The 27,575-nt window shown below is 40.0% G+C and overlaps 1 protein-coding gene across 2 annotated transcripts in view; it reads left to right on the forward strand.

The window, feature by feature from the left end:
* The window catches only part of ANKRD44 (ankyrin repeat domain 44), a 77,277-nt gene that overhangs the window by 30,481 nt on the left and 19,221 nt on the right, over positions 1-27,575 (forward strand). The window contains exons 10-17 of one of the 2 annotated variants that reach the window (XM_075710896.1): positions 111-225; positions 4,939-5,021; positions 6,373-6,436; positions 8,894-8,962; positions 9,715-9,855; positions 13,847-13,958; positions 20,667-20,693; positions 26,412-26,483. In XM_075710896.1, the coding sequence (XP_075567011.1) occupies positions 111-225; positions 4,939-5,021; positions 6,373-6,436; positions 8,894-8,962; positions 9,715-9,855; positions 13,847-13,958; positions 20,667-20,693; positions 26,412-26,483 (683 nt within the window). Of the gene's footprint in view, positions 1-110; positions 226-4,938; positions 5,022-6,318; positions 6,437-8,893; positions 8,963-9,714; positions 9,856-12,751; positions 12,836-13,846; positions 13,959-20,666; positions 20,694-26,411; positions 26,484-27,575 lie in introns of both variants that reach the window. The other variant, XM_075710895.1, reaches the window with a different exon arrangement.

Raw genomic sequence — 27,575 nt, forward strand, 5'->3', positions numbered from 1 at the left:
CTCTGTGGTGGGACTGGTTATGCTGCATTCGCTAGAGAGAAATAACATTTGTGGTCACTGGTTCACGCTTAATCTTTCACTGTTAAACTGGATGAAAATGACTTTTGCAGGAGGGGAAATCGACTGTGTTGACAAGGATGGTAACACCCCTCTGCACGTGGCTGCAAGATATGGACATGAGCTTTTGATTAACACCCTCATAACCAGCGGAGCTGATACTGCCAAGTAGGTGGCTGAAGTGGAGCTGTTTCTAATAATCAAGTGTTATGTCCAATGCCTGGAAACACAGTTACTCCTCGGGTTCTGAAGTGTGAAGGTTAAAATGGATAAGCATAATTGTACTATCCTTCAGTGAGTGACATGGGGCTAAAATATGAACACTTGGGAAGTGTGGAGGGGAAGGAAGCCCTGCTAAGTTCCTATTGTGCCCTGTTACGTGGTTACAAGTAGTACAAGTACTGCTTCTTTTTCCTAAAGCATTGATGTGGCACAGTGGTATATAATGTACATGAAGTACATATGTATATAAAATGCATCTTGATCACAGTTATTCCAGAAAGTCTGTAACAATGAGTTTGTATAGGAAATGTATTTGAAAAAAATTCAGATACCCTCCAAGGGAATTGTGTGCATATTCCTTAGTACCTAAATTAGCCTAGTGTTTAGTGGCCTGTCATACATGATGATTATTCTTTTGTTTTGTATCTTTTGGTATGACATAGGATAATCAATAGAAATGCAGTATTACAAAGCAGATGTTACTAAGTGTTTCTGATCTCAGTATAACTAGAGCCTGTCTTGATGTTGCATGGTTTCTGATATTCAGGTAGCTGAAATAATAGGCCTGCTTTTATCTGATTTGTGAGTTTGGGAGTCTTTTTTGAACAGAAGGACAAGGAGTTGAAATTAGACACATTTCTAAATGTTTTTAGTGCTTTCTGCTTCAATTCAATTTTTTGTTTTTTTTTTTCCCTCTTGCACATGTGTCAAGACTGCACCCACAATATGATATGTCAACTCCAACATTGGCAGATGCTTGATTTTTGAGAGTGCTTGACTATTGGTTAGTTATGTTCAGGTTCTTATGGTCTGTCACAAAAAAATAGCAAACCTGAAGGTAAACAAAGGGGTATAAGACCAGACTAATGCAATGCCATGAGGGATATCTGTACCAGGTATTTAATAGCAGCATCTGATTTCATGAATGCAAGTTTTTGGCAATTGCCTCCACACGTCTCCAAAATATAATTTAAAAGTCTTCCACCTCGAACCTACCATAGAACTGACTGACTTAGGAAACCCTGCTTTCAGATGCAGATGAGCTGGTTTTAATTTTGAAGATACTGGCAGCTCTCAGTATTTCGTTTGTTTGCCTGACGATGTTTAAGAAAGTGGCACGTTTGCCCATATTCCTTTATCAAGTACGACTGTCACCATGCAAACTCGGAAGGTGGAACAGATCTTTAGTTGGCATGGATAATGAAATTCCACAGGCTTCAGCTAACGTCACTGGATTTTATTAACATAGCCAGCATGAAGATCTTGGTGTCTAAATAGATGTGTATTTTTCCTAGCTCTTTCTCCAGTATCGTAAGTCTCAGTCTGCCTCTTATCTTGAGGTTTAAAGGGAAAATGAGATGCAGTGGGATAGCCCACTCTTGGAATAAGGGTTATCCAGTTAGAAATTTCTATTTCACACTTGGGTGACTGGAACATTGATTGAATAAAATACTTTTTCCAGCAGCAGAAATAAATGAATTAAGAAGTTGGCTCAGACATACCAGGCAGATCCAAACGATGCTACTGTCTGTGCTAAACAAGGAGCATTGAAACACTGGGAATGGGCTTTATGTACTGCATGTAAATAACTCTGTTTGAGCTCCCCAAACTGTCTTTGAAAAGAAAATTCTGCAGTGTTGTTAGCAAGAACTGCAGGCAGCTTGGTCAGTCTTTGAGGCAACTGCATTTAAAGGGGGAAGTGTGTAAGTGATGGGAGGAACCAGTGTGAACAGCACTATAGAATTGTGAAACTGGTGAGCAGATGTGCAGATAGTGTATTTCGATGGAAACCAGCCAAAACATGTGCTGGATGGAAATCTTGACCTGAAAGAAGAAAAATATTGCTTTAGATAACTAGGTGGAGGAGGAGATAGGGGGAAATGGGCGTAGGGTGAAGCACAGCAATACAGAATGTCCAATGTTAGCTTAAATAAATGAATCAACAGCTAAAAAATGCAACCTGTTTATACAGATGCAGCAGCTTGGTGGAGCTTGTGCTATTTCCTTCAAAGAACAGGCTGTCAGATTGTCTTTTAATAGATTTACTCTAAGATGTAGATGCTGACACTAGCAAAATTTAAATTTGTCCAGCACCACAAGTCACTCCTTTGTGTAGTGAAGCAGCAAGGAGGACACATTTAATGTGAAGACATAGGAAGACTGGGCCCGTGGGTTCTGGAAAGAATAAGTTTTTTAAAACAAACCAAAATTGCTTAAATACATATATGTATAAAATGTTGGAGAGAGCAAGATATCTATATAAACATCCACATTCATTTTTGTCTACAGCTTCATAAGTAATTATGATTTATGGTGAGTCTTGCAGAAAGACAAGTTCCTTCGTCTTTGGGTCTGTATCTGAAATCCTCTTCCATGAGGTGATCATACTCTCCCATCCACCAATTGTCTTCTAGAAATGAAGGGCAGATATGAATCCATCTGCTATTGTTCAAGAGTATGTCATTTTTCAAAAATATATCTGCTGAAGCAGGCAGTAGATGATAATCTTGTCGAGATAGTTGGTTTCAAAGGCTCCGTGTTTATGTGCACTTGGAGGACTGCCGATAGGATAATATTTCTAGCATAGCAAGATGCTTTTCACAAAACAATGCGAAATGACAGAAGCCAAGATCGGAAGTCTTCTAAGACAGTAAACAGCAGTATACTTAGGGACTGAACTGGGGTAATTTGCTGATATTAATAAAAGCTGCTGAGTGCTCAGTTTGCTTAAAATCTATGTGGTTGTGTGATACAGATTTAGCCTAATGATAGGTGCCTACCTTTTTTTTTTTCACCCAGCATGTCTGCTCTGAGAATTTTATGGTGTAATTGAAAAGAGGGTCATGTGTTAAAGGCGGGGGAAAGTGAAAGGGAGTGTGAGGAGAGTAGCTGGAGCAAATAGGAAAATTACATGTTTAGTTCTTAGGATGTGGGAAGAAAACTGTAAGTGTCAGAGCAGCCTAAAGGAAAGTGTGAACAAGAGTCATCAGCTACCCCAGCCCCAGGGGAGAGAGAGAAGGGGAGGCTTTGAAAACCCACATGGGAGTTATCTAAAGGATGTTAGCAATGGATAAAGCAACGGATGTCATCTATCTGGACTTCTGTTAAGCCTTCAACATGGTCCCCCCCCAACATCCTTCTCTCTAAATTGGGGAGATATGGATTTGATGGGTGGACTGCTTGGTGGATAAGGAATTTGTTGGATGGTTGCATCCAGAGGGTAGTTGTCAACGGCTCAATGTCCAAATGGAGACCAGTGACAAGTGGTGTCCCTCAGGGGTCCGTACTGGGACCAGTGCTGTTTAATATCTTTATCAATAACATAGACAGTGGGATTGAGTGCACCCTCAGCAAGTTTGCAGATGACACCAAGCTGAGTGGTGCGGTTGACACGCCAGAAGAATGAGATGTCATCCAAAGAGACCTGGACAAGCTGGAAAGGTGGGCCTGTGTGAACCTCATGAGGTTCAACAAGGCCAAGTGCAAGGTCCTGCACCTGGGATGGGGCAACCCCCAATATCAATACAGGCTGGGGGATGAAGGGATTGAGAGCAGCCCTGCAGAGAAGGACTTGGGAGTACTGGTGGATGAAAAGCTGGACATGAGCCGGCAATGTGCGCTTGCAGCCCAGAAAGCCAACCATATCCTGGGCTGCATCAAAAGGAGCATGGCCAGCAGGTCGAGGGAGGTGATTCTGCCCCTCTGCTCTGCTCTGGTGAGACCTCACCTGGAGTACTGCGTCCAGCTCTGGGGCCCTCAGCACAAGAAGGACATGGACCTGTTGGAGCGGGTCCAGAAGAGGGCCACCAAAATGATCTGAGGGCTGGAGCACCTCTCCTATGAGGCCAGGCTGAGAGAGTTGGGGTTGTTCAGCCTGGAGAAGAGAAGGCTGCGAGGAGACCTTATTGCGGCCTTCCAGTACTCAAAGGGGGCCTACAGGAAGGATGGGGAGAATCTTTTTAGCAAGGCCTGTTGTGACAGGACAAGGAATAATGGATTTAAACTAAAGAAGAACAGATTTAGAATAGACATTAGAAAGAAATTTTTTACAATGAGGGTGGTGAAGCACTGGAACAGGTTGCCCAGAGAGGTGGTAGAGGCCCCATCCCTGGCAACATTCAAGGTCAGGTTGGCTGGGGCTCTGAGCACCCTGATCTAGTTAAAGCTGTCCCTGCTCCCTGCAGGGGGGTTGGGCTAGATGACCTCTAAAGGTCCCTTCCAACCCAAAGCATTCTATGATTCTGTGATGTTAACTGCACGAAAAATGGGTTTCAGAAATAATATTGAGAAGATTTCAGCATTTACTTTTACCTCAGAAGGGCAGTTGCAGTATGTGTAGCTGATGCAGAAATTTGTGCGTCCCACACCAGGAAATTGACTCTCTCGCTTCCTCCCTTACCTTGGCTTTCACATCAAAGTTTTAGAAACCTTCCTGCCACATTCTGTTCAAAGCGTAATGCCAAGATTTTGCTGTATCAGAATGTTTTTAGCTCCCAAGAAGGCTGGTAAGGAAATACAGATAAAAATAACGCCAGGAAGAATCTTCCTTGAAAAGGATAAAAAATGCTGCCTTTGTGGAAGGAGCTTTTGATGTGTTGTGCCTGTATGCAACCTGCATTTTCACATGACTCTGTGTAATGAGGCTGTTGTGCCTTTCAGGTGCGGGATCCACAACATGTTCCCTTTACACTTAGCGGCACTGAATGCTCACTCAGACTGCTGCAGGAAATTGTTGTCATCGGGTAAGTAAATCCCACAGTGTCTGTGGAGCTTGAGTAGTGTGTGTCTCTGCTACTTATGGCCCCTTTATACTCATTGTTGTGAACTGTTCAAATGAAAGACTTCCTGCGCTGCTGTGTTCGGCTGCGTGGTGTGGTGTACGGGAGCGTGCGAGGCTTTCCTAACTGCATGCTGGTGCTTCCTGTATTGTTCATGTCCGAAGCCCTTTTCACCTGGCAGGTTCAGAGAGTTTATATTAACTCACTGGGAAGAGGGAGGAAATTTAGGACCCTTTTCCAAACTGTAGGAATGTGAGACACCATTTTGTTTGCCCCCCCCGCCCCTGCCCCGCCCCCGCAAGGAATAATTTGGGAAATTATGTCCTTGTGGCCTGCACTGGCACAGGTATTCACATCTCACTGACAATGACATATTTTAGATACAGCTCAAGTGTGTTTCTGAATCCGGACAGAGTAAAGGAGTTAGGCTAGCCAAAGCTCTGTGGGCAAGAGAGGGGAAATGAGTGAAAGTGTAGTATCGAGAGCAAGCTCAGGGTGCTCACCAGAGCCCAAAGCAGAAGGAGCAGGAGTTTGCTGGCACAGCCGTTTCAAAGGAGGCAGTAATCAGGCACCAAATTCCAAAGTATTTTTTTCCAGGCAAGAGTTCCCATGAGTTAAAAAACCACAAGGCAGGTCATATACTTTTTCTAGAAAATTGTTTCATTACATAACACGTAAAATCTCCTACTTTTTTCCCCTAAACTTGAGTCCTGTAGGGTATTAAAAAAGTTTGAAAGTTGGCAATTACATACCCCATTACATGAAATCTTGGTGTGCTCCGGCCTTGACCACTAGATCAGGAAGGAAGAGAAAAAGCTCTAGGTGACCAGAGTTAATTCTGCCAGGCTTATTATCTCTGGCCTTGTGCATCTCGATGAGTATCCCTGGGTGCCCCTGGAAGCCTCTTTCCAACCTCAAAACCACATGCAATAAAAATGTCCCCATTTCATGTTCAGGCTGACTCTGTGTTTTTTCATCATTTCTTCATGTTTCCTGTCTTCATGTACTGCTGTCACAGTCCTCTTGATAAGTATCTGCCTCGCAAATGCCTGTCACATGGTTTTAAACAGGGATGTGGCGCAGAGCTGGATGTGGAAATAGATGCTCGTCGACTTTGCAGCTCTTTTTATAGAGCTGCCAAACGGGAGCTGCTGCTCGCCGTTCCCGTGACAACCTCTTTCTGACTGTAGTTGCTTGCATTCTGTTTTTTTCCAACTAACTGATTTTTCTGTCTCTGCAATGTTTCTTGTGGTTTAACTAGGACAAAAGTATAGCATAGTGTCCTTGTTTAGTAATGAGCACGTGCTGTCTGCAGGCTTTGAAATAGACACCCCTGATAGTTTTGGAAGAACGTGCCTCCACGCTGCCGCTGCAGGAGGGTGAGTAGCTGTGGCTGTAGCTGTTGTAAGTTATTTTGTGGCTTCCTTGCAGATTTGGTGCCAGCCAACTTGACTGTACCATCCACAGAGGAATTTATTGTGGTGCAAGGGACACAGAGCTGTCTGATGTCAAATTTTGGTCACTCGAGGCTGTCTTTTCCCACTGCCCTCATGTAGGGTTGCTTGCAAAGTAAAGGAGGTGGTCTGATTCCCTCTGCCACAGACAGCTGGGTTGTGATTTGAAGCATGGGTTTCAGGCACAGGGTAAAACCCTTCCTTTTCATGCCCCTGTGAAGACTGCTTCAGCTTTGGGTGGGGGTGCTGCATATTCACCCAGGTCTGTCTGTCAGCCCCAATGGTCGCTGAGGGCCAGCAATCAGCAGGAAATCATCAGTTCCTAGGGCAAAGCGAGTGAGGAGAAGGAGCTGTGGCTCCTGGGATGCTGCTGGCAGGGAAGTTATTCCTGGCCTCCACTTTTGGACTGTGTCCTTGTCCGAAAATGCAATTACGCAACAGTTGCCCATCAGATTGCAACCCTGGAGTCCAAATGCAGCTCAGCTCCCTCTTTCGCATTTTTCAGGTGCAAGTTTAAAAGCTTCTAAAAGAAAAACCAGCAAACCAAAACATCAACAAAAAAACAACCCCAAAACAACCAACCAACCCCCAACCTGCAAATTAGAAAGTCAAAAGACTGTTGTTCTCTCAGGGTGGTGCATTCCTGATCAGTGCTGGGAGGCCAGAAATGGAAACAAATGAAAACTGCAATGCATCAATTTAAGTTGTAAATGTAGCATCCAGTTAGCTTAAATATTTCCAAATAATTGTCAGTAGAGTGCTGTGAAGTTAACCTAGCAAAAGGACAAAACATTTGGCAAGCACTGCATTTTGACTCTTCTGTGGAGGACTTTATGGCTCAGAAAACAGCTGAAATGGAGCCTTGGCTAGAACCCAGCTTGGATTCTCTGTGGTTATAGCAAGCAGAGATGGTCATCTACAGTGTATACTTGGCACCCTTTCTGGAAGCTGTTTTTTCTTCTTGGTGGACCAAAATGTATATCAAAAAGTTTTTGTTGTTACAAAAAACTAATAAAATTGATCCAAAGAGTGTTTTTATTATTCTTATGATATTGTTCTTCTTGATACTTGTCTCATATTAATAGAGAAGTATGACTGTTGCTTGGACGATTATTATAGTATAGTTCAAATGCTACCTCTTCGGTAAGGCTGTACCCCAAAAGAATAATAAAAACAACCTGGAAGCCCTAAAAAGGAGGAGAGGCTTCATAAGAAGCTAAAATGGCTCATGAAAATAAACCATATTTTTCCAGTGGTTTACTACAATTGTCATCACTAACAAGTGTTTTTATTTTTAGTATGTTGTGGTGAGTGTTCTGTAGCTATTTTATGCAATAGCAATTTAGAGTAGGGATGAACATACGCCAACATATTGCATCCAGTCTTTTTTTTTCCTGGAGCTGGAGCTATACAAAAGGCATTAGTTTTTTTCCTGACACATGCCTGTTACTCCCATTACATTAATGGGAGTTGCATGGGTACTAGGAAAAGAATATACTTCAAAGGCCTGCTCATCTGATTGTGAACACAAATGATTTATTGCCCCAGTGAATGACAAGGAGTCTTGGAAAGTGCTGTGCTTCTTTATATCATTTTCTGGCTTGGAGTCATACATTTATGCGCTTGAATTACAAAAGGTGTGAGAATTCAGCTGGGTTTTTTTCTATTAAAAATCACCTGGCTTTAAACAAGAGGAAGAAGCAGCTATGATGTCGTGAATTCTTTCAACAGATACAAAGCAATGGAGCCTGACTCGTCCACTTATATAAATGCAATATTGATATTACAATCACTTTAAATAGCTATGCCCCTTATTCAACAAAGCACTTAGAGATGTGCTTAAATCTATCAATAGTCAACAAGTCATATGAGAGTAAACCTAAAAGGTAACTCCTGTGATTAAATCTCACTAAGCAGACAGGATTTGAGCAAAGTGCTTACTGTTGAATGCTTTGCTGAACGGGGGTGGATTTCGTTAAATGTCACCTCTTCATTATTAGACTGGCATTTTATAAGCTATCAACAACTTTAAAAGAAAGTTCTCTTATAAAATACCAGTTCAGTGTGGGAAGCATTAGAGTACAGCTCCCATTGAAAATCTCCAAACACACTGAATTCAGATCACATTTACTGTGCTGTCTTTGGAAAATATTTTTTTTCTTTTGCAGAAGTTTGAGGTTTTCTAGAAAAAAAGGAAATAGTTTTTTAAAGCTGCATTTTCTGTTTGATTGAATTTCACATTGTAGTTGGCTGTACCCTGTTTTTGCACAGCAAATAATACAAAAATTGTTAGTGTAACTTTTTCCTTTTTGGGAGCAGTGGGCAACACGGATGTAAACTTCTGTTTTGTTCATGTTTTGTTTTCTTTACTTCTCTTTCCAGTAATGTTGAATGTATAAAACTCTTGCAAAGCAGTGGAGCAGATTTTAATAAGAAGGACAAATGTGGGAGGTAGGTAAATTATGAAGCTTATTTCAAAAAGAAAAAAAAAAATCTAGCAGGCAAGGAGGAAAGACCACCTCTGTCTGGAAATCATATGTGCTATGAAAAATTACAGTAAAATAAAGTAGGAGTTTGGCCTTCCCTGCAGAACTCTTGCTGCTGCAGTTATATGCCAGACAGACAGGTGCAGACTTCATTAAAGACATAAAAGCCATCCCACCCTCTCGAGTTTTCTATTTTAAAAATATCACAGTTTTCTTTTTTTTTTTTTTCCTCCTTATTGCTTCTGTTATTGCCTAAATTCTTGTGGTTGTGTGTCCAAGACAGCACCAGGGTTATGATGTGAGGATTGCTGCTATTTGACATGCTTCCTAGGGTTTTTTTTCCCCATGTGAGGTGTTGCTATGAGTGTTGCTATACCAGCTAAATAAGACGCTGTGAGGGACACCGTGCTTTGCTGTGCCTCCCAACTGGAAGAAAGTAGCATGTATGCAGAGCAACAGCAGAGGCTGTCACTGGGAACAGGTTGTTTGCAAGACACAGATTGAGGATCTGTATCCTATTAGGCTATGTAGGAGCACCAAAACTTCCTATTAACACAATATTTTGTTAAATTTGCATAACTTTGCATTTCATCACAGGAACATAAGGCACTGATATTGACTGCTGGAAATCTGTAGGAATGCAGCAATTAAGATTTGTCATTATCCTCTGTGGTGCATATTGGAATATGAGGTAACAAATTGTCACTTATGTTCCAGGACACCTTTGCACTATGCAGCTGCAAATTGTCATTTCCACTGTATTGAGACACTGGTAACAACAGGAGCCAATATTAATGAAACAGACGACTGGGGTCGTACCCCTTTGCACTATGCTGCTGCTTCTGACATGGACCGAAAGTAAGAAAGCCTCTTTGTATTCCTTGTTCAAAGTGTTCTGCTAAATCAGTGTCATTGTATTCTCTTCATGATGCTATGTCATTTGAGCCAAAAAAATGATCCCACTAGCAAAGGAATTTCTCTCAGATGTATGCATAACTCCACACTGAGTTGCTCTGACTATAAGCCAAATCCCCAGATGATGTGGCATTTCAGCTCTATGGTTTACCTTTGATATAACACACAGTTTTGCAGCCACCTTGTCCTACTGAACTATTTTCACAACATTTTGTCTTATGTTTTCCTCTGTGTGGTTTCCTCACAAGAGTAAGCTCAGAGAATTTTCTACCTCACTTTGCAAGTCCATCAGAAGGGATGGAGCAAGAGACAGCAGGAGAGGTTTTCCCACATGGACTGCTGTGACAGACAAACATCTGGCTGTTCTGACAGGCTTTCAGGAAAAGATGGGATAGATCTACCCATCAGTCTCTCACCACTGTCAGAGATGATAAAAATGCTCACCCTGTCCAAACAGGTTGCTTTTGGGAGACATTAAAAAGACAGAGGCCTGGGGAATATCCTTCAGCAGCAGGTTGCAGTGCTATTCTTGTGAGAAAGGGGGAAAACAGCTGCAAAACTTAGAAATCCTGTGGTTAGTGATTGCAATTTCTAATTCCCAGATAGTTGCATATTTTGGCAATCTCTTCCTTATACTGTATAAAACAGGTTCAATTATCCTGTTAGTTTTCTCTTAAAACTGTTAGCGACCTGTATTTATTTAGCGACCTGTATTTATTTTAGGTCATTGCATGCTTCTCTGTCTCATTCCTTTAGACACTAAGGAACTATTTTCTTGGTTCCTCATATAGTGAGGTCTGGTAAAAATATATCTGGCTCATTCCCAGAAGAATACCACCTCAAAGCCACTGCAGGAAAACTTTGGCTTAACTTGATGGTAGAGGTTTGGATGCCATACCAGAGCCTTGGTAGTTTCTTCATTATTTGCTGTGATAATACTGATATAAAAAATGTTTTCCCTATCGCCCTCAAACCTGAACAGTGCTGGGAAGAAGGCGGCAAGATCTTCAAAGGTCTGTGCTTGGCATTACAATTAGAGTAGGCTTGTAGGAAGGCTTTCACCACTGGCTGTTTCTAATTCTGTCTTGCTAGGGTGCATTGCTACTTGGGATGTTGAGACTTGAGATTCCGTGTATGTTTTTCACATTTTTGGCTCTTCATAGGTTAATTTCCTGCATTTAAACAAGCTTTTGGTTAACTTAAGGATGTATCTACTCCCATCGTTAATTAAAAAAAAAAAAAAAAAAAAAAAAGCTTGCTTTAGTCACATCCTGAACATTGGCAGGAATATGTGGCCTATATTTGCCCTCATAGTCTAAACCTAAATTGATTCTGATGTGGTGATGCTGTCTTCTCATTAAATTTTCCAGTTTGAGATGTTCTGGAAGAAGCCTTATTACATAGATGAAATGCTATTTGCAGTCTGTGATTTTATAGGTCAGCGTTTTTTTTTTTCCTGCTAAATGGCAAAAAACTCCCAAGGTCAGACAATCTCAGTCCAAAGAATATTCGTGATTATTTAACTTTGGATGTGGGCAGTTAATGAGCAGGGAGAAGAAGTCTTCGTGCAGTGAGGTTGCCCTGCTGTTTCAGCTATTTTGGTAATTGTTGTTGCTTATGGTCTTCAGAAAGTACCCTTTCCTGCAATCAAAATCACAACAGCATTTTCATTAGATAGATGATTGTAGTTCCTAAGTATGTACTGTTTCTCCAGATCATCACTTATTCTGTTCAGGGAATCTTATTTTGGGATCTCACTGATTCGTAGTTAACTGAAAGCAGATGCAGGTAGGACTGCAGTGTCATACATGAGTTCTGTCTATGAGCTTATGATGTTAATATTCAGGGGAGTTATTTTATTAATAATGAAGTTTTCTCTGAGTCAGCAGACATCAGAGAGACTCTGGGTTTATAGAACAATCCATTATTGCTAGCACCCACAGGAAGAAGGTCAAATCTTGATGTGACAAATGGGAAGTTGCGTATTAAAGAAAGCATATACTGTTCTGCATTGTGCAGAATCCAGTCTGGAATTTGCACGTTATATTGGGATTGAAATTAGAAAACTGCCCTTCTACAAACCTTTCAAGCTGCTAATCCATGATGATAGCAGTTTTAAAATGTATTCTGTGTTAGCCTTGGTGACCAAGAAAGATGGTAATCACAAGCTCATGATTGTAAGATCACAAATCAGAGTCTTCTGTCTGCCATCCATCCATCTGGGAAGCAGAGGTGTCAAAAATGATCTGGGTGTGCAGGAATATGAAGACATGTTGAGCTCTGAAGAATCTAAAGAATCTGACTGAGATCTGCAGTGTTGCCAAGATATTTCACAGAAAGTGAGGAAAGTCAGCAACGCAGCTAATGTAGATTCAAGAGAGACCGATTTAGTACCAGTGATTAAAGTTTCTCTAAATCCTAAACGCCAGAGAAGAACTAGCAGGTTACTGTAGGAAGAAGCAAGCTGTGGTAATCCTGAGTTCCTCTCTGCAAAGGAAACAAAATGCACAACATTGCTGTGGGAGAAACGGAAGGATTCTAGAAAGTGATGATCAAACTGTTTCTGAGAGAAAACAGAATTTTCTGGGTTTTTTTTTTTTTTTTTCCTGGCATTGACTTGCGGGACAATAAACTACCATGTTGTAGTTGTCTCCATAGCTTGCAAAACTTATTAGCTGTGGACCCATGCAGTACGCTCATTTAACTTGTATAATTCTTATTGTTGGCTGGAGGAGGTCAGCTCCTTGAAGAGGAGATTGGGGATGGGTGGCAGACTGCGTCAAAATCACTGGTATGATATTTTGACAATAAGTTGCATTTTTCTGTCCTCTATGCTAAGAAGAAAGAATATTTTAGGTAACTCCCATGAAAATGCTGAAGAACTTGAAAGAGCCAGTGAGATGAAGGAAAAAGAAGCTGCATTGTAAGTTTGGTGTCAATAAAGCAGTTAGACTCCATTTCTGGAGAATGCCACTGCTTTGGGCTGCAGTTTACACTCTGCTTTTGCTCATTCATTACTCTGCTAACCACAATGCTTGGCTTTAATGAGGGCTCACCTGAAAAAAAACCCCGCACTTCTATGCTCTTCTCTGTGCGCATATTCCCTAATATTTCTGTTTCTGTGCTTGTTGCTATTTCTTAATTGAAAATGTACAGCTTCAGGAATTTAATAGTTCTTTAGTGTCATGCACTGACTTATTTTAATACTTTGCACTGAGTACGTATGTTGCAAAAAGAAGTAGCCAATGGCTTCCTCAATGTATTTACTCAGATTGACATTTTCGTCTAGCTGCTTAATGATTTTTTTTATTTTAAAAATTCCCTTTTTCATATGACAGCCTTACATTCACTACAAATTACAGGCTATGGAAGAAAGTACTAATAAAGAAACGATGATTTCTTGATGATGGTATAAGAAAAAGTGGCAGGAGCTGTAAAGAGCATAAGGGATCCTTTGAAAAACACATGATTTAAAAAAAAAAAAGCCAACAAAGAAGAAAATATATTTATGTATGTACATGCCAGGAAATTAACTCAGTTAAGTCTTTATTTTCAGCTTGCCATAGTGCATGTTTGGAGGCCAATTGTTTGATCTACTTTTTTATGTTTTAGGCTGTTTACATCATGGTACAGAGTTGTGTAGTTTTCTTTCAGGCTTTATAATAGAAAATAATTTTGTAATTTAGAGTAACCACAAAGGCTGGATTGAAGACTATTTTTTATGAAGATCTTCACAGATGAGTGGGGATTTTCTGTTTTAAAAAATGGTGAATGTGGGGAGCTATTGGTGAAAAGAGGGAAACTTGTAAGTGATTTGTGGTGCTACTAGAAATACAGAATTAACTGCCAGTTTTCAATGCCACTCCTAGTTGCAGTGAGGGATGAGTCTGGTAAATATTGTAAGCTCTCATTTAAACGAGTGAATTGTCCACAGGTGTCTAGAGTTCCTTCTACAAAATGATGCCAATCCATCCATCCAAGACAAAGAGGGGTACAACACTGTGCATTACGCTGCTGCATATGGGCACCGCCAGTGTTTGGAGCTGGTGAGTGCTCATACAGTTCAGAAGTCTCTTATCTGCTGATATATGTATGTGTATATGCTAGTATTATGAAATCCCCTGATGGTTACTATTTGAGTTCTTTGGATATTCATAAATCTGTGAAAAGCCGCAATATGGTGCGGTAAGCTCAAATATATGCAACAAGGGGTATCTTAAAAACATGTTAATCTTGATAATCCTGTCCTTGTTCAACAAGCTGGTGCTTAAATGTTGTCTTTGAGTGGAGTTTATGTGTGCTCAAATTATTTTTAACTGTGACCAAAATATTCCCAGTGTATGTGTATGTGCCAGTAATAAGGGATAGTTCCCAGTGCGTGACTGTGTATGTGCCTTCTGCAGCTGGCACATTATCTGACTTGCAAACTGAGAGAGTAAATAGCTTTTGTCAGCTACATACCTGCAGTGCCTTTTTCCCCTCTGGTGAAACAATAGCAGCATCGATAAAGTTACCATAATCAAGATTAACCTTGTATGCAATGTAACTGGGGGTTTTTGTTGTTTTTTAATATCCTGGACCTGAATGATTAGAAATTGCATCTCATAAGAAGCCAATTTTTTTTTTTTTTGCCAAAAATTGGATTTGGGAGATGTGTAGTATGGATTTATAGAAGTTTGTGACTTGTAAAAATAAGCGTCATGAAGATGGGCATTAACTGAACTGCTTGATATACAGGGTGATCCAAAATTATTGTGTCACATATAAATAGGCTTTAATTGCTTTAAAAACAAAAGCTCTAATTAGCAAATTGTATAGATATTCATGCTTTAGTAAGAACACTGTGTGCTGTTTAGTGTTTTATGTTGTTTGGTTCTTTCTTTCTCTGTTGAAGAGTCAAAGTCCTTAATTATTGAAAAGGAGCTCTGCACAGCACATGCTGCTTTCACACCACATTTACCAGCACTGTCAGTTACTGCCACCACAGGAGAAATACTGCAGCTGGCCTACATCAGGGTCACAACAGCTAGGAAACCTTGGCCTGCAATTACACCAGGGCAGCCCTGGGTCAGAATCTCAGGTGGGATGTTAAGCCTTTTTAGCTTCCACCTGCAAGTACGTGTATTTACGACACTTAATATCACTGCTCCTTTGTTGCTTGTGGCAGTGAGTTTGACCTTTCCTTGTTTAGAGCCTTCTCCTAGAGCTGAACTCTTGTTACTCTGCCCATGGGGTTGGAGGGGTCCTCTGCTGAGCCTGCTGCCCATTTGGAACAAAAGCAAATGTTCTTGGTATTTGTAGGGTATATATATAGAGTAACCTCCTCTGTGCTGTGTACAAGCTTATGCTTGTATGGCCACAGCAATGTGTATTGCAATCTTACCCGTGTCTTATCACCAGATTCTTGCATGACTTGCGTGACCAGAGATCTCTGTGACAGCATCTTCACTGGGGAATTCTCTTTCAGCCTTCATATCACAGTTCCTGTGTGCCATGAGGCGTGGAGCAGGCATGAAGTAAAGTCCCCTCTCTTTTCTTTTGCTTGTTGCTGTGCATGTTTTCTGGCAATGTATCCGTTGCAGACAATGACCTGCTATTGAGCCCCAGGGCTGCTTAGGCTTGCCAGACAAAAGGAAGAGCTGGAGATGCAGTGCATATCAGAGATGTTGGGTTTTCTTTTAATATTGGAAGGTGAAATGCAAACTGTGGCTAGAGGCAGCTGTGCAGCAAGTGTTCTATATTTGGACAGAGAAATTCAATGTTTTTCCATGCCAATCTTCCCATATTTGTGACTACAGCTGCCATATAGAAACCCAAGATCAAGTGTCATTTGCAAAGTTATAGTCATACAGCTGTTCTATGTACACCTGTGAAAGAAAACTGCTACGAATTTTAGCCTTTTGCATGCAAAGGGCCACTGTTGTGTACTAGGGTGTCTACCTGAAAGTTTTGAGGGACCAGGATTTTGCCATGGGTGCTCAGAGGTTGACAGGCATCTCATTTTTCTCTCTGGAATACAAAAGCTAAACATACCAGAAAGCATTTGCGCTCAATCAACAGTAGGACCAGGACTTGTCAGCTTTGCACCCACTGTCAGAAGAAGGTGATTCTGTTCTGTTCATGGGAGCAGTTGTCCCTTAGCTCTAGTGAGTTACCGAGTCCTGAGTTTAATAACTTTATATTTGATAACAGTGACTAACTGATACAGGCACCACTTTTACACTAATTTTTTTGCATTGCTTGGATTCAGGATGGCAAAAGGGTCAGGACCAAAGTCTTGAGTAGCTGAACGGTAATTGTGCCATGGGCATGAAATGGAAATAATCCTCATGTCTAGGTTTACTCACTTGTTCCAACATAAGACTCCCAGGTATTAAGACAATTGTTGATTCCTGTGCTTCATCTGATAAAGTAGTGTCATCTATAGACGTCTCTATCCTGTAATGCAATCAAATTGGTTTTGACAGTTATGGTTCTCTATGGCTATTTGAAGGCTGTGTGTAAAAGCTGCAATAAGAATTCATCTGGCACAGATGGAAAGGAGCCTCACTGTCTTGTGAGGCTGACTGGTGGCTGGGTCACAGTTTGTTGTGCTCTCTGTGGTGGCCTTATGACAAGGACTTCGTCATGAACCATGATCTTTATTTCTGGTAGCTATTAACCACAGTACATTGACTGCTCTAGTTATTCATAGTTGAATGAAGCATCCACTAAGGTTTAATTGCTTCTAGGCATGACTTTTATCTAGAGGCCCCTTCTTTTCCACACAGCAGAGAGAACAGTAAGTCATCAAATGCCATCTTAGTCCTCAAGCCTTCTGTATCAGTTTTGAAAACTAAACCAACAGAGATCCAGAAAATTGGCAACGCTGTTTGCCTTGTTTCTGTCTCCCGAGTGGCACGGGGCTCTCCCCAGTAATGGTGGAGGCAGCTGCAGATTCCAGTTAATGCTGCAGGTTGACTTGGTGGGTTAGCGTATAGAGTAGGTGTGTGAGGACAGCTGGTTATGTCTGAGGAATACTTGGCTGGTTTTGTTGCTGTATCTTAGAAATACATTTTTCTTGTTTTTCTTGTCTTCAGTGCTAATGAAAAGGAAAATAATATTCACAGTATTTTCAGTTGCTTTTACTCAAGAAACAGTGGGAGCCCAGCAGCCCTAATTCCAATGTAAATACGTCTGTAGATAGGCAGGGAAGTTTTTTATTTTGGTTTCACATGTGCAATAACAGAGATAAATCGATGTCTTTCTTAAAAGCGCTAACTTCGAACCACTAATTTGTGTCACAGGAACTCTGACATACGAAATACTCCTTCTAAAATATTTCCAATCCCTTCCATCCTGAAGAAAAGATTTTCAGGCAGGATTATTGAAATAACAACATTAGTTAACAGTGCCAAATTAACTCTTATTTAACTGTTTTATCCTTGGGTAAATATTTTGGTTTATTATTGATAGCTCATAGATGAAAGTATCTAGGAATTATCTTCCCTAGAACAAAGACAGTTCTTTGTGGACAAAAAACTGTTAGAGGAAAAAGTACGCATAAAATATGAAGCTTTAATTCTGATCAAAACTAAGGCAAAGTGGGTGCAACAATGAGCTTGAGTTTATGAGTAAAGGTTACTAGTATTTCTCTACACGCACAATACTGAACTTTGGCAAAATGTTAGGGAATTGTTTCAGTGTTCCAGAATATGTCAAGTTTATAAAAGACCTTGTAAGACCAATTTTTTTCTTTCCCTCACCCCCCTGTCTTTTATAACATGTGTCTAAAATGTTTTTTTTCTTTTTTCTAAATAGATGGTCACTTAAAAAAAAAGTCTGAAGAAGAAGATGGAGTATCCAATGGAGTTTCCTTTGCTGAGGGATCTGATCTGTGCTTTAAGCACCATAGCTTCTCAGCATTAAAAAATATTTATACGTTTAAGTACGTTCAGGAAAGGCTGGTTTCTCTCTGAAAATATATTTTCATTTTTTGACTTTTGTGTTTACTGTGAGCCCAATGCCTTGGCCGGAATTTAGCTAAATTTCTTTGTGGGGAGAGGAGACCTATTAGAAGAAATAAGGATTAAGAGTGAAAAGGTCATATCCTCTGACCCAAACAAATAAAATTTGTGTTTGTGTGCTCAACCACAGAGCTCAATGACAGAAGCTTTTTTCCTGGAGGACCTTTAGGTTGTCTGGGATATTAGTGGGGTAGTTGCCCTGCAATGAGTGACGTGATGTTGCTAAAAAGAGAAGAGTGGAAGCAGATTCTTGAATTCTTTCTCCATCTGTAAGGAGCCATTCATAAAGGCTGAATGGTGGACATGTGTGCTTACAAGCAACTGAAACTCCCATCTGCTCTCCTACTTCTAAAAATAACCTCACGTTTGTTTAAATTGGGACTGACTTCTTTGGTGTTCGGTAGTCAGGGATATCGGTCATGACCGCTAGCTGGTATTTTAGAGCTGATCACATCACCAAATTAATCTGAAAAAAAGAAAAATAGGGTGGTTTTTTTTTCATGGAAATGATCTCTTATCACAAAATCCTTACTGGTGTGAAAAGAGTGAAATTTAGATTGTAATTTCACATTAAAATTCTATCTGGAGAGCCAGTCAAGCACTTTGTGCTGGTAAAAATAGGTTTCTGTGCAGTGTTAGGGCAAACAGAATTAAATGTCTGTCTCCTGTAGTGAAATCTCTTCTCTGACTTTAAGAACTGATGGTTATTTTTTCTTTTAATCCGCTCTTCTCTTTATTCCATCAGCAAATGAAATTCACTCTTTGGCTAATAGAAATTGAATCGGCACAGGGACTAATTCATTTGAGGATGGGAGGAGAGCATGGTTTAACTGAAAACCGTGTCCGAAAGAAAAGGCAAATCTCAGTCTGCCTGCCTGAAGGAGGGTGATCTGCACAGCTGTCTGTGTCAGGGAAAAGGGGCAGAGGGAGATTTCCCGCTAGCAGAAGGCCATCCTAGCTGTGCCGTGAAAGGGGAGGCTGTGTTTGAAGAGAAGGAAATCACCTTTTATTAGACCTGCCGTTACCGCTGAAAATAGTTAAGCCGTGCCTTCAAACACTTGGTTCCTTAACCCATGGAGAAATGGAAGTCACAGACCCTATAAATTTTTGATGTGGCTGCTACTAATTAAATATGGCTCTTATCAACAAGAATTTGTTCATTCATCCATCTGAGAGGAGGACACTGGTAATTCGTGACAAATGAATCCCACGTGTGGTTGGGATAGGTGTTAAAAAGCCTTTTGCCACACGGGGTCTGGCTCAGATGCTTGTCCAGCAGCAGCCCCCAGGGCCACCTCCTGGCCTGAATCCCTTCATTGAGGGGATGCGTTCTGGGTTTTCTCCTTTGTGAATGCCTGTCCATGTCCGTGACCAACACCGTCTTTCTGAAAGGGAGTGTTTTGTCAGAAACCAGCGGTGATAGTGTTTCGTGTGGTGAATGACTTCGTACCTATGTCTATGAGAGCTTTTCCCATGTGGAAGCTCCTTTATTAGTGGAGGAAGCTCAAAGTCATTAACTTGAGTGGCTCTAAAAAGGAAATGAACTTAGGAACTTAATGCTTGAAAATAATAAACCTAATTTGTCTGTCAGTCCTAGAATCACCCAAATAATGGTAGATTGATTCAATTACTTAAGTTGTGATGTCGGTATTAGTGCAATATGTACCCACTGGTTAAACGATCAATAGGAACCTATATATGCTAGATATGCCAGTATATTTTGGCTTAGATTTTATGTTTTGGAAACTAGATAATTTTGATCCTAAAAATGTATTCTAGAAAGCTAATGCTGCTTGTGAACTCCATGAGTGCAGGAATCTACCATTTTCTTTGGCACCCTGCTGGCACTTTGGCTTGTAGGATAGGCATATTGCCTAGCATCTCTGAGGTTTATTTTCAGTCTCTCTGACAGATTTTGTCTTTTTTTAGTTTATATTTTTATTTTCCTGGGGTGGAGAAGAAAGGCAGTTACACCTGCTGTCTTCTGACAGGGAATAACATGGCCATGGCAGAACTGCAGGAGACATTTTTCCTTCAGTCTGGAAAGAGGTTATGGACTTCTGCCGTTGCCTTAAATACCTGTCTGTGAGTGTGTATCTGTGTGTGGTGTTTAAATGTAAAACGTGTGAAGAATATGTGACTCCCTCAAATCTACTGAATCCAATGAAAAAGGCATTTGATCATGGCATATGGCATTGCATTAGACCGTATAGCTCAGAAAGAGCTGTGGGCGCTGGGGTGTTGAGGGTGTAATCAGGCTTATTTATACAAGGCAAGGTGTTTGCCTGCATGAGCAGACTTTCAAAAAGAAACTGTCACTGGTTTATTGGTGTTTGTAGGCTTACAAAGCAATCTAGCTTCATTAGGCAGTCTCCCACAGTGTGTGTATTTTGTATCTGTATATCTGTATTTTGTCAGTTGAGTAGATGGTCTTAAACATTCTCATTGAACATTATTTTCCTCTTCCCCCTTCTCCCTTATGAAGTAATGCAACTGGTATCTATTCACAGTGGCTGTCTGACAGTAGGCAGTAGTCCCATTGCTTCAGGAGTATTTCATCCATAGGTGGACAGTGTAGAGATGGGTGCACATGGGATCTTGCTTTATGATTCTGTTCATGCAGTGCTTGCAATGCAGTTCATTCTACAGGAAAAACAAAACAAAACAAAACCCCAAGAAATGCTTGCGGATTACCATTATACGTGAATATTTGTGTCTTTCATTATTCTAATTGACATTTTTAATTAGATTGGAAGCAAAACTCCATTGGATATAGTGAGTAAATGAAAAATTATTGCATGTCGTGTATTTTCATTTTTATTTAAACTTCTTATAGTATTTTGCAAATCCTTGTATTCACTCTGATAAAGCCTGAAGAAGAATTACAACTCTTAACTAGCATGCCATGTACTTCAAGCCACTGCATGTGTGCTGCTTTCGTTTCTGTTGGATTTCCTTCTTGCTGTTGCTTACAGGCTCAAGCTTTGCTAGAAAGTCTGTTGCTTTTTCTCAGTCAGTCTTAGGAGCTGTGAGTCAAGTGCACGTACCTGACTGGCATGACACTTTTCTGGATGTTAAAGTAACTCTGCATTTGGTAATGTGAAATGGAACCAACACTTGTCTGTTTTCTGGAAGCTTGTGGCCAAATTCAAAGTGGCTCAGAGAAGAAATGTAAATTACATGTCTGCAAGTGAGTCTGAATTTAAAAAGCACTGTGTGTATTTCACAGTAGAGGCACAAATGAGAGGAGAGTAGCAAAAATACCATTGAAATACACATTTTTAAAATTGACTGTCACTGTATTTCACCAGCACTCAAATTTTCTAGCTAAAGAGGAAATTTTTTAAGGTTGATAATTTCTCTGCATAAAAGCCTTCCTATACCTTTTACAGAAGTGTATGAAATTTTGCAAAACTTTCACTGGGTAAGAGGGTCCTTAAATCTAAGTATGATTACAGAACCTCTGAGGTAGAATTTCTGGCCAGAAAGAAACACGATATGTGTGATTCAAGTGTGAAAGTTCCAGGTTCAAATCTCTGCCCTGACTGACAAAGAAATTGGACTTCTACATCCTGGGAAGTGACCAACAAGTTATGCTGGCCTGGCACTGGGTAGGATCTCTCGCTCTCGTTTGGAGCTGCCCTGCTTCGTATAAATACTCGTTGGGTGAGAATCTCCTGTATAACCCGCTGAATATGGCACTCATATGGCTTAATATGAAATGATTTTGTATGAAGTGGAAGAGGTCCAACAGAAGATTAGTGTCCCACATGAGAACAGCCAGTGGCCTGGAGGCCTGTTTGAGTTTTGAGATTTAGATATGATTAAAGACTTGAACATTTTTTTTCTTATATGCCAGGTAAGTGTCCTGTTTGCATGGTGGTGACTGTTCTGGTAGGGTATTGGATATTTAAACTTTGTACTGGAAGAGTTGCATGGAACTACTAATAAATTTCTTCAGACTCAGTGTACCTAAGCTCTTGCAAACCTTCTTGCTTATGTTATTTTAACTTCACCCATAATCTACACACCTGAGTGAAATTGATGTAAACACTGATTAATCTAATTTTTAAAGCCTGATTTTAGGAAAACATATCAGACACTGGGTTAAGGATGTGTATTGGTTTTAACCTGATCAAATGAAAACAATTTGATCATTTGTATTTACAAATATGGAGAGAGCTTATAGGATTGCTTGTCCCCCCTGAGTATACGTTTGTACCACTTCAGCTTTGAATTATTCAATCAAGAATAATTCTGAGATTTAAAAATGTGCTTCCCTGGTATAAAGTAGCACAGAGGTTAATTCTATTACTCTTTTCTATCTCATCTGAAACAAGTGATGAGAGTCTTCAATCTTGTGCTTGCTGCTTGCTGGAAAAGCCTTTATTTAAAAGAAGCTGCTGCTGGTACGTTTTCCCTGAGTAGATACAATTATCTGTTGCAGTTTATCAGGAAAGATGAGATTCAAAATGGCATCCTAGCTGATAAATTTTTATTCAGTTCTGAAAGTGACATTAAAAATTGTTACTAATTGCCACTTCTGAATGACCTTGTAAGTGATAAGCTACATTGCTATGTCATTATTGCAGAAGAGTAATGTTCAACTATTTCTTTTGTCTTAATTGCCTTTTGATCAGCTCTGAAATTTCTGAATGCTGTTTACTTAATGACCTTTCAGAGTAAAGGCCATTTATTGATTATACACATGTAATCTAATGTTTTGCCATTTTATGATTAGTATAATAGCACCAAAATGAAGAAGTTCAGTAACAGTGCTGGAAGTATGCGTGTTGGAATGTAGAAGTTGCCTTACTCACTAAAATATTAAAACTCTCAAAGTAAAGTCACTTTAACTTCAGTGGTAGTTAGATCAAACCTTTGACATAGCTACCAGTAGTGCACTTAAATGTCTGTGCCTAGAGGTGTGGGTGTATCACCCATTCTGTTCTCTTTTAGGATTTGAGATAGCACCCATCATTACATTGTCTATGGTTTCAAGTTGCTTCTGACATCTTCCTTTTAAAAGCATACATTAAACCTTGTATGCATGATGAAAGTATTATCTCCTTTTCTGCCTAACGGTAATTTAAATTACTGAGATGCTTTATGAAAGCTTTTTTTTTTTTTTTCTCTCCAACCAGAGCTGAATTTTAAAATATATTGCATACAGTGCAGTCTATAAGGACAATCATAAGAACTACCCTGACTGATTAACTGGTACATCCAAGTAAAAAAAAAAAACAAACCAAAAAACAACCAACAAAACAACAGAGGGGGGAAAACCTTCCATACCATATCTTCCTATATAATCCCTTATTATGACCACAGAATAAAATCAAGCAGTAAAGCCTCTTATGTCTGTAAATACCCTTACCATACAAATAAAATAAAATTGTGAGAACTGTAAATGTTATTAATCTTCATACAGAGCTAGGGGAGAGAAGACAGTTTATAATAGCAGCCTTGTAGTGCTATTAGTTTGTAACAATAGAACTGAATAATTGACATGTTTCATCTTACTTTGCATCTCACTCACAAAACATTCAAGTTCCTGTTTCTGGGTGTGAAGAAAACTTTACAAAATAATTACATGCAGTATTAAATAGCGCTGTTATGGGAAGTGAAGGGGGTCGTGCTGGGAATTTCCAAGAGGCAGAAAGAGAAGTACGGGTATCCTTACCTTTTAAAAGGTTATAACCTAACCAGAGAGAACCGTGCCTACCAATTTCATTTGCAGTGTCTCTGCACAATTCTGACATCTGCCTAAAATCTGCAGGCAATCAATATATAGAAATGTAATCGGCTAAAAGATGTAATTTCAATGGCACAAGAAATTAGAAATTAGATATTCTGGGACATTCTCCAGTCAGCCACTAGTAACCATGAACTGTTAGTAATTCAGGCAGGTATGTATCACAGCACAGCAGATGCTTGGATTGCTCTGTGGGGTTTGTGGATTTAAGCTTCTATGGCTGTCAGGGCAAATGGGTTTGAGTGATAAATTCACCTTTCTTAAAAAGATGCAACTGTGGATAGCTTCTTATGAGTATACTCTAAGATGGAAGCATTATGGAGCTAGAGCCCCCCAGGACACACTGGTTTATGTGTTCTTATAACAAGTATATGTAATTTACTAGAAATGCATTCTTAGAACCATAGAAACGCTGGTGAAACTGGAGAATTTGCTTGGTAACTTGGACCTGGTGCTTTTTGTCTCTTTGAGCATGATGTTTATCCTTCAGATGACTTAGATTTAATTGTTATAAAGCAGTGCTTGACAAGGCATACTAGAAAACTATTAGTGCTGTGTCTTTAATCTTCCTCTTCTTCCTCTCTTTTATAATTTCTCTTCTTGCACTGTCTGGCTACGTACCTGAGAGCTACCAGGTTTACCATCAAATTCTTGTTTACGCCTGACTGTATGATGGAGACATTCAACCTTATAAGTAATAAGCTCATTAAGCCTAGTCTGCATCAGCCTAAGCTGCTTTAACTCTAAGCCATGGAGATGCCTTTTGTGAGGGGCTCTCCAATCCCACAATTTGTTCCTTTAGAGCCTTAATTTTGTCATTTTCTGTGTGGTTTTTTTTTCATCTACTCAAAGGGCAATTATCTACCTTGCTCCAGGAGACTTTGGAGCCTTCTGACAGGTCAAGGAAAGTATTTCTATGTTAAGATTTTGATGCTGGAATTTCAACAGATCATGATAAATGTAATTAAAAGTGATTAAATTAGTCTGCTGTGCTGGCCTTATGGACTCAGAGTAAAGGCCAGAATTAGGCAGGCAGAGGAACAGGCTTAGTGCTTAGGTTTGTTTGGTGGGATTTTTAAAAATTTGTTGACACTAGAGGAAATCAGCATGTATTCATGTATTCAGGGCTAGCTACTGCTTCATCCTGTTTATAGCTATCTTATGTAATAGAAGAACTATATTTTAAACTGGAGGTGGCTCCACATGATAAGACCAAATGTGTTTCCTAACCCTGCCCCAAACCTACTGAAAAAATGGTGTGGGACTTGATTTTTTTTTTTTTTCCTTAGCTGCAGGGATGTGTTAAAATTACTTGTTAATACATACACCCACTTGCTTATGAGCCCTGTTTGCATCAACACACATTTATTTCTCAGTCCTGACATTTTACTAGGCACAAAATATACAAATAAACAAAATTACTGCTTAATTTTCTAGCTTTTCCATAGGATTCAGTTTAATGTCCTTGTAATAAGAGATTTGTGACATCTTATGCATTATTAATACCAGCTTGTATTCTAGTTTGATTTTTGGATAAGTTTGTCCTTGATGTAGGTCTATTAAAGACTAATTTGTTACACCAAAAGTTCAGGCATACATCAGAGTTTAGGATATGCCATCATCTTGCAGTGTAGGCAGGTAAATTCTGTGCCTACCATAGGCTTTCACTGGCCTCTTTGGAGAGTCTTGCATGTTGTCATACCCTAGAATTGTCCAGACTGTCACAAAAACTTCCTTTCTTCTCTTGCAGTCTTTTAGTTAATTCCTTACTCTGTCAAAAAAAACCTCAAAAAACCTGTGTGAAAAATTGACTTGTAACCTTAGAGACATTACAAGTCAGTGGTAGTTACCTGTCATACTTTTCTTTCCTTTTTACAATCTCCTCTTACTAGTTTTCTGTAAAATGCTAATTTCTAGTCACAAAGGTATTTGGACACTAATTCTTTGAGTAGTTACTAAGTAAAAGGCTATGCACATGACCAGTGCTAGTCAACAAATGTTGAATTCTCAATATTGTTGTCAATACTGCATATGATTTTCTTTGCAGGCTCAGTTGGATAAGTTGTCAGGATTCATGTGCTATTGTGGAGTAGTGCTAATCTGTAGTTCATCCTTCTACATGGACAGAAATGCCCTTAAAATGCTTTGGGATCCCTTGAATTGAAGAGGATCTTATAAAAGTGCGATGCATGTTATTAGATGTTTGTAAGAGTTCAAGGATGTGTTGCGTTTCAGAAGACTCTCATTATAGGAGCAGGTTCTACTCTGATAAATTATAAAAATGACAGCTCAGTTATAATTATTCCCAGTGCTAATTATGTGTCAGAATTATCCGAAACCCTGTATCAGACATGGCTTGCATACGCATTACCTGTGTAATCATGAAACTGTGCTTTTTCTGATGTAAACTTACTGAGGGCTCTACTCTACAAATCCTTCGTTTTGAGGGCTCCTTTCTCACCCAAGCAGGCCCTATGATTTCAGGAAAACTAATTAATCAGGGTAAGGATGTTCATGACAAGCTTTTAAAGTAGTTTTATAATTTTAACCTGTGGGGAAAAACTTGAAAATACTTTACAGAAAAGGTTGTGAACTATTTATTTCTCTCAGTCCTTCAGTACTCACGGTGGACATCTGAGGACAAAATATATCTTTGCTGATTTATAGTCCATGAGAACTTGTCCTGTCTTATGCAAAGCTGTTTTAAGACTGTCTTTTTTTCTTTTTTTTCCCCCCAGCTTCTGGAAAAAACCAACAATATGTTTGAAGAATCTGATTCTGCAGCTACAAAAAGTCCTTTGCATTTAGCCGTAAGTATGAGACGTGTAAAGTGTTTGATCATTATCTCCTAGAGCAGTTCCTTAACCTCTGTCTTTGAAGCACGTTTAATCATAGACTTGTTTTGAAAAAGCTGGGAAGGGATGTAGGCCTAGATGTAACAAAAGCAGGTTCTGGGCCGGAATCATTAATTAAGTTTTTGACCGTTGAAGCTCTTGGTTCTTAAACTCAGGTAAGAAGACGACACAGACACTGAAGTGAAATTAAATGGAAAATTGCAACTTTATTTATAACTAGTTTATAAATTTGGGGCCGGAACTTCAGCCTATGGCTTTGATCATGGAATGGGATATGCTGATGTTCTACTGGAGATATTCAGAGTGCAAAAAACTGTCTGGTACACAGCAAGGTGTGGGAAAGCATGCTTACACCCCAGCAGTGCCCTGGGAATGTGCCACAGAAACTGTGCTACCAAAAGGGGATCCAGCACGTGTGGCCTCGGAGATCCAATAGCTCCCCTTTCCCAAGAGCTCAAGATTCATGATCCCTCTCTCCAGTTTTCTTCTGCAGAATCACAGAATAGTTGAAGTCGACATGAACCTCCGGAGATGAGCTAGTCCCACCTCCGTGCTAAAAGCAGTCAGCTAGACCAGGTTTTCTCAGGGCCGTGCCCCATCACATTTAGAATATCTCCAAGCATGGAGAGTTCACAGCCTCCAGGCAATCTATTCCAATGTCTGACCACCATCACAGTAAAAATGGGGCGTTTTTGCATTAAATGGAATTTCCTGTGTTTAAATTTGGGCCCATTGCCTCTTGTCACTGGGCACTCCTGAGAAGAGTCTGGCTCTGTCTTCTTTGCTCCCCCATCAGGTGTTTATACACATCGGTAAGACCCCCCTGAGCATTTTCTTTTTGAGGCTGAACAGTCCCAGCTCTCTCAGCCTTTCCTCATACATCTTTCACAGACTGGCTCTTCACTGAATACCCACCCTCACCATGAAGCTGTCCTCCTCTTGAAAGGGAAACAACTTGCTTAGTCAAAAATAGGGGCAAGTTTTAGTTCTGTAGCGATCATATCTCTGTTTGCCAGTCAGCCAAAACAGCTCTGACTTGACATTTGA

Source organism: Pelecanus crispus, chromosome 5 (assembly GCF_030463565.1).
Source record: "Pelecanus crispus isolate bPelCri1 chromosome 5, bPelCri1.pri, whole genome shotgun sequence".
Taxonomy (NCBI): domain Eukaryota; kingdom Metazoa; phylum Chordata; class Aves; order Pelecaniformes; family Pelecanidae; genus Pelecanus; species Pelecanus crispus.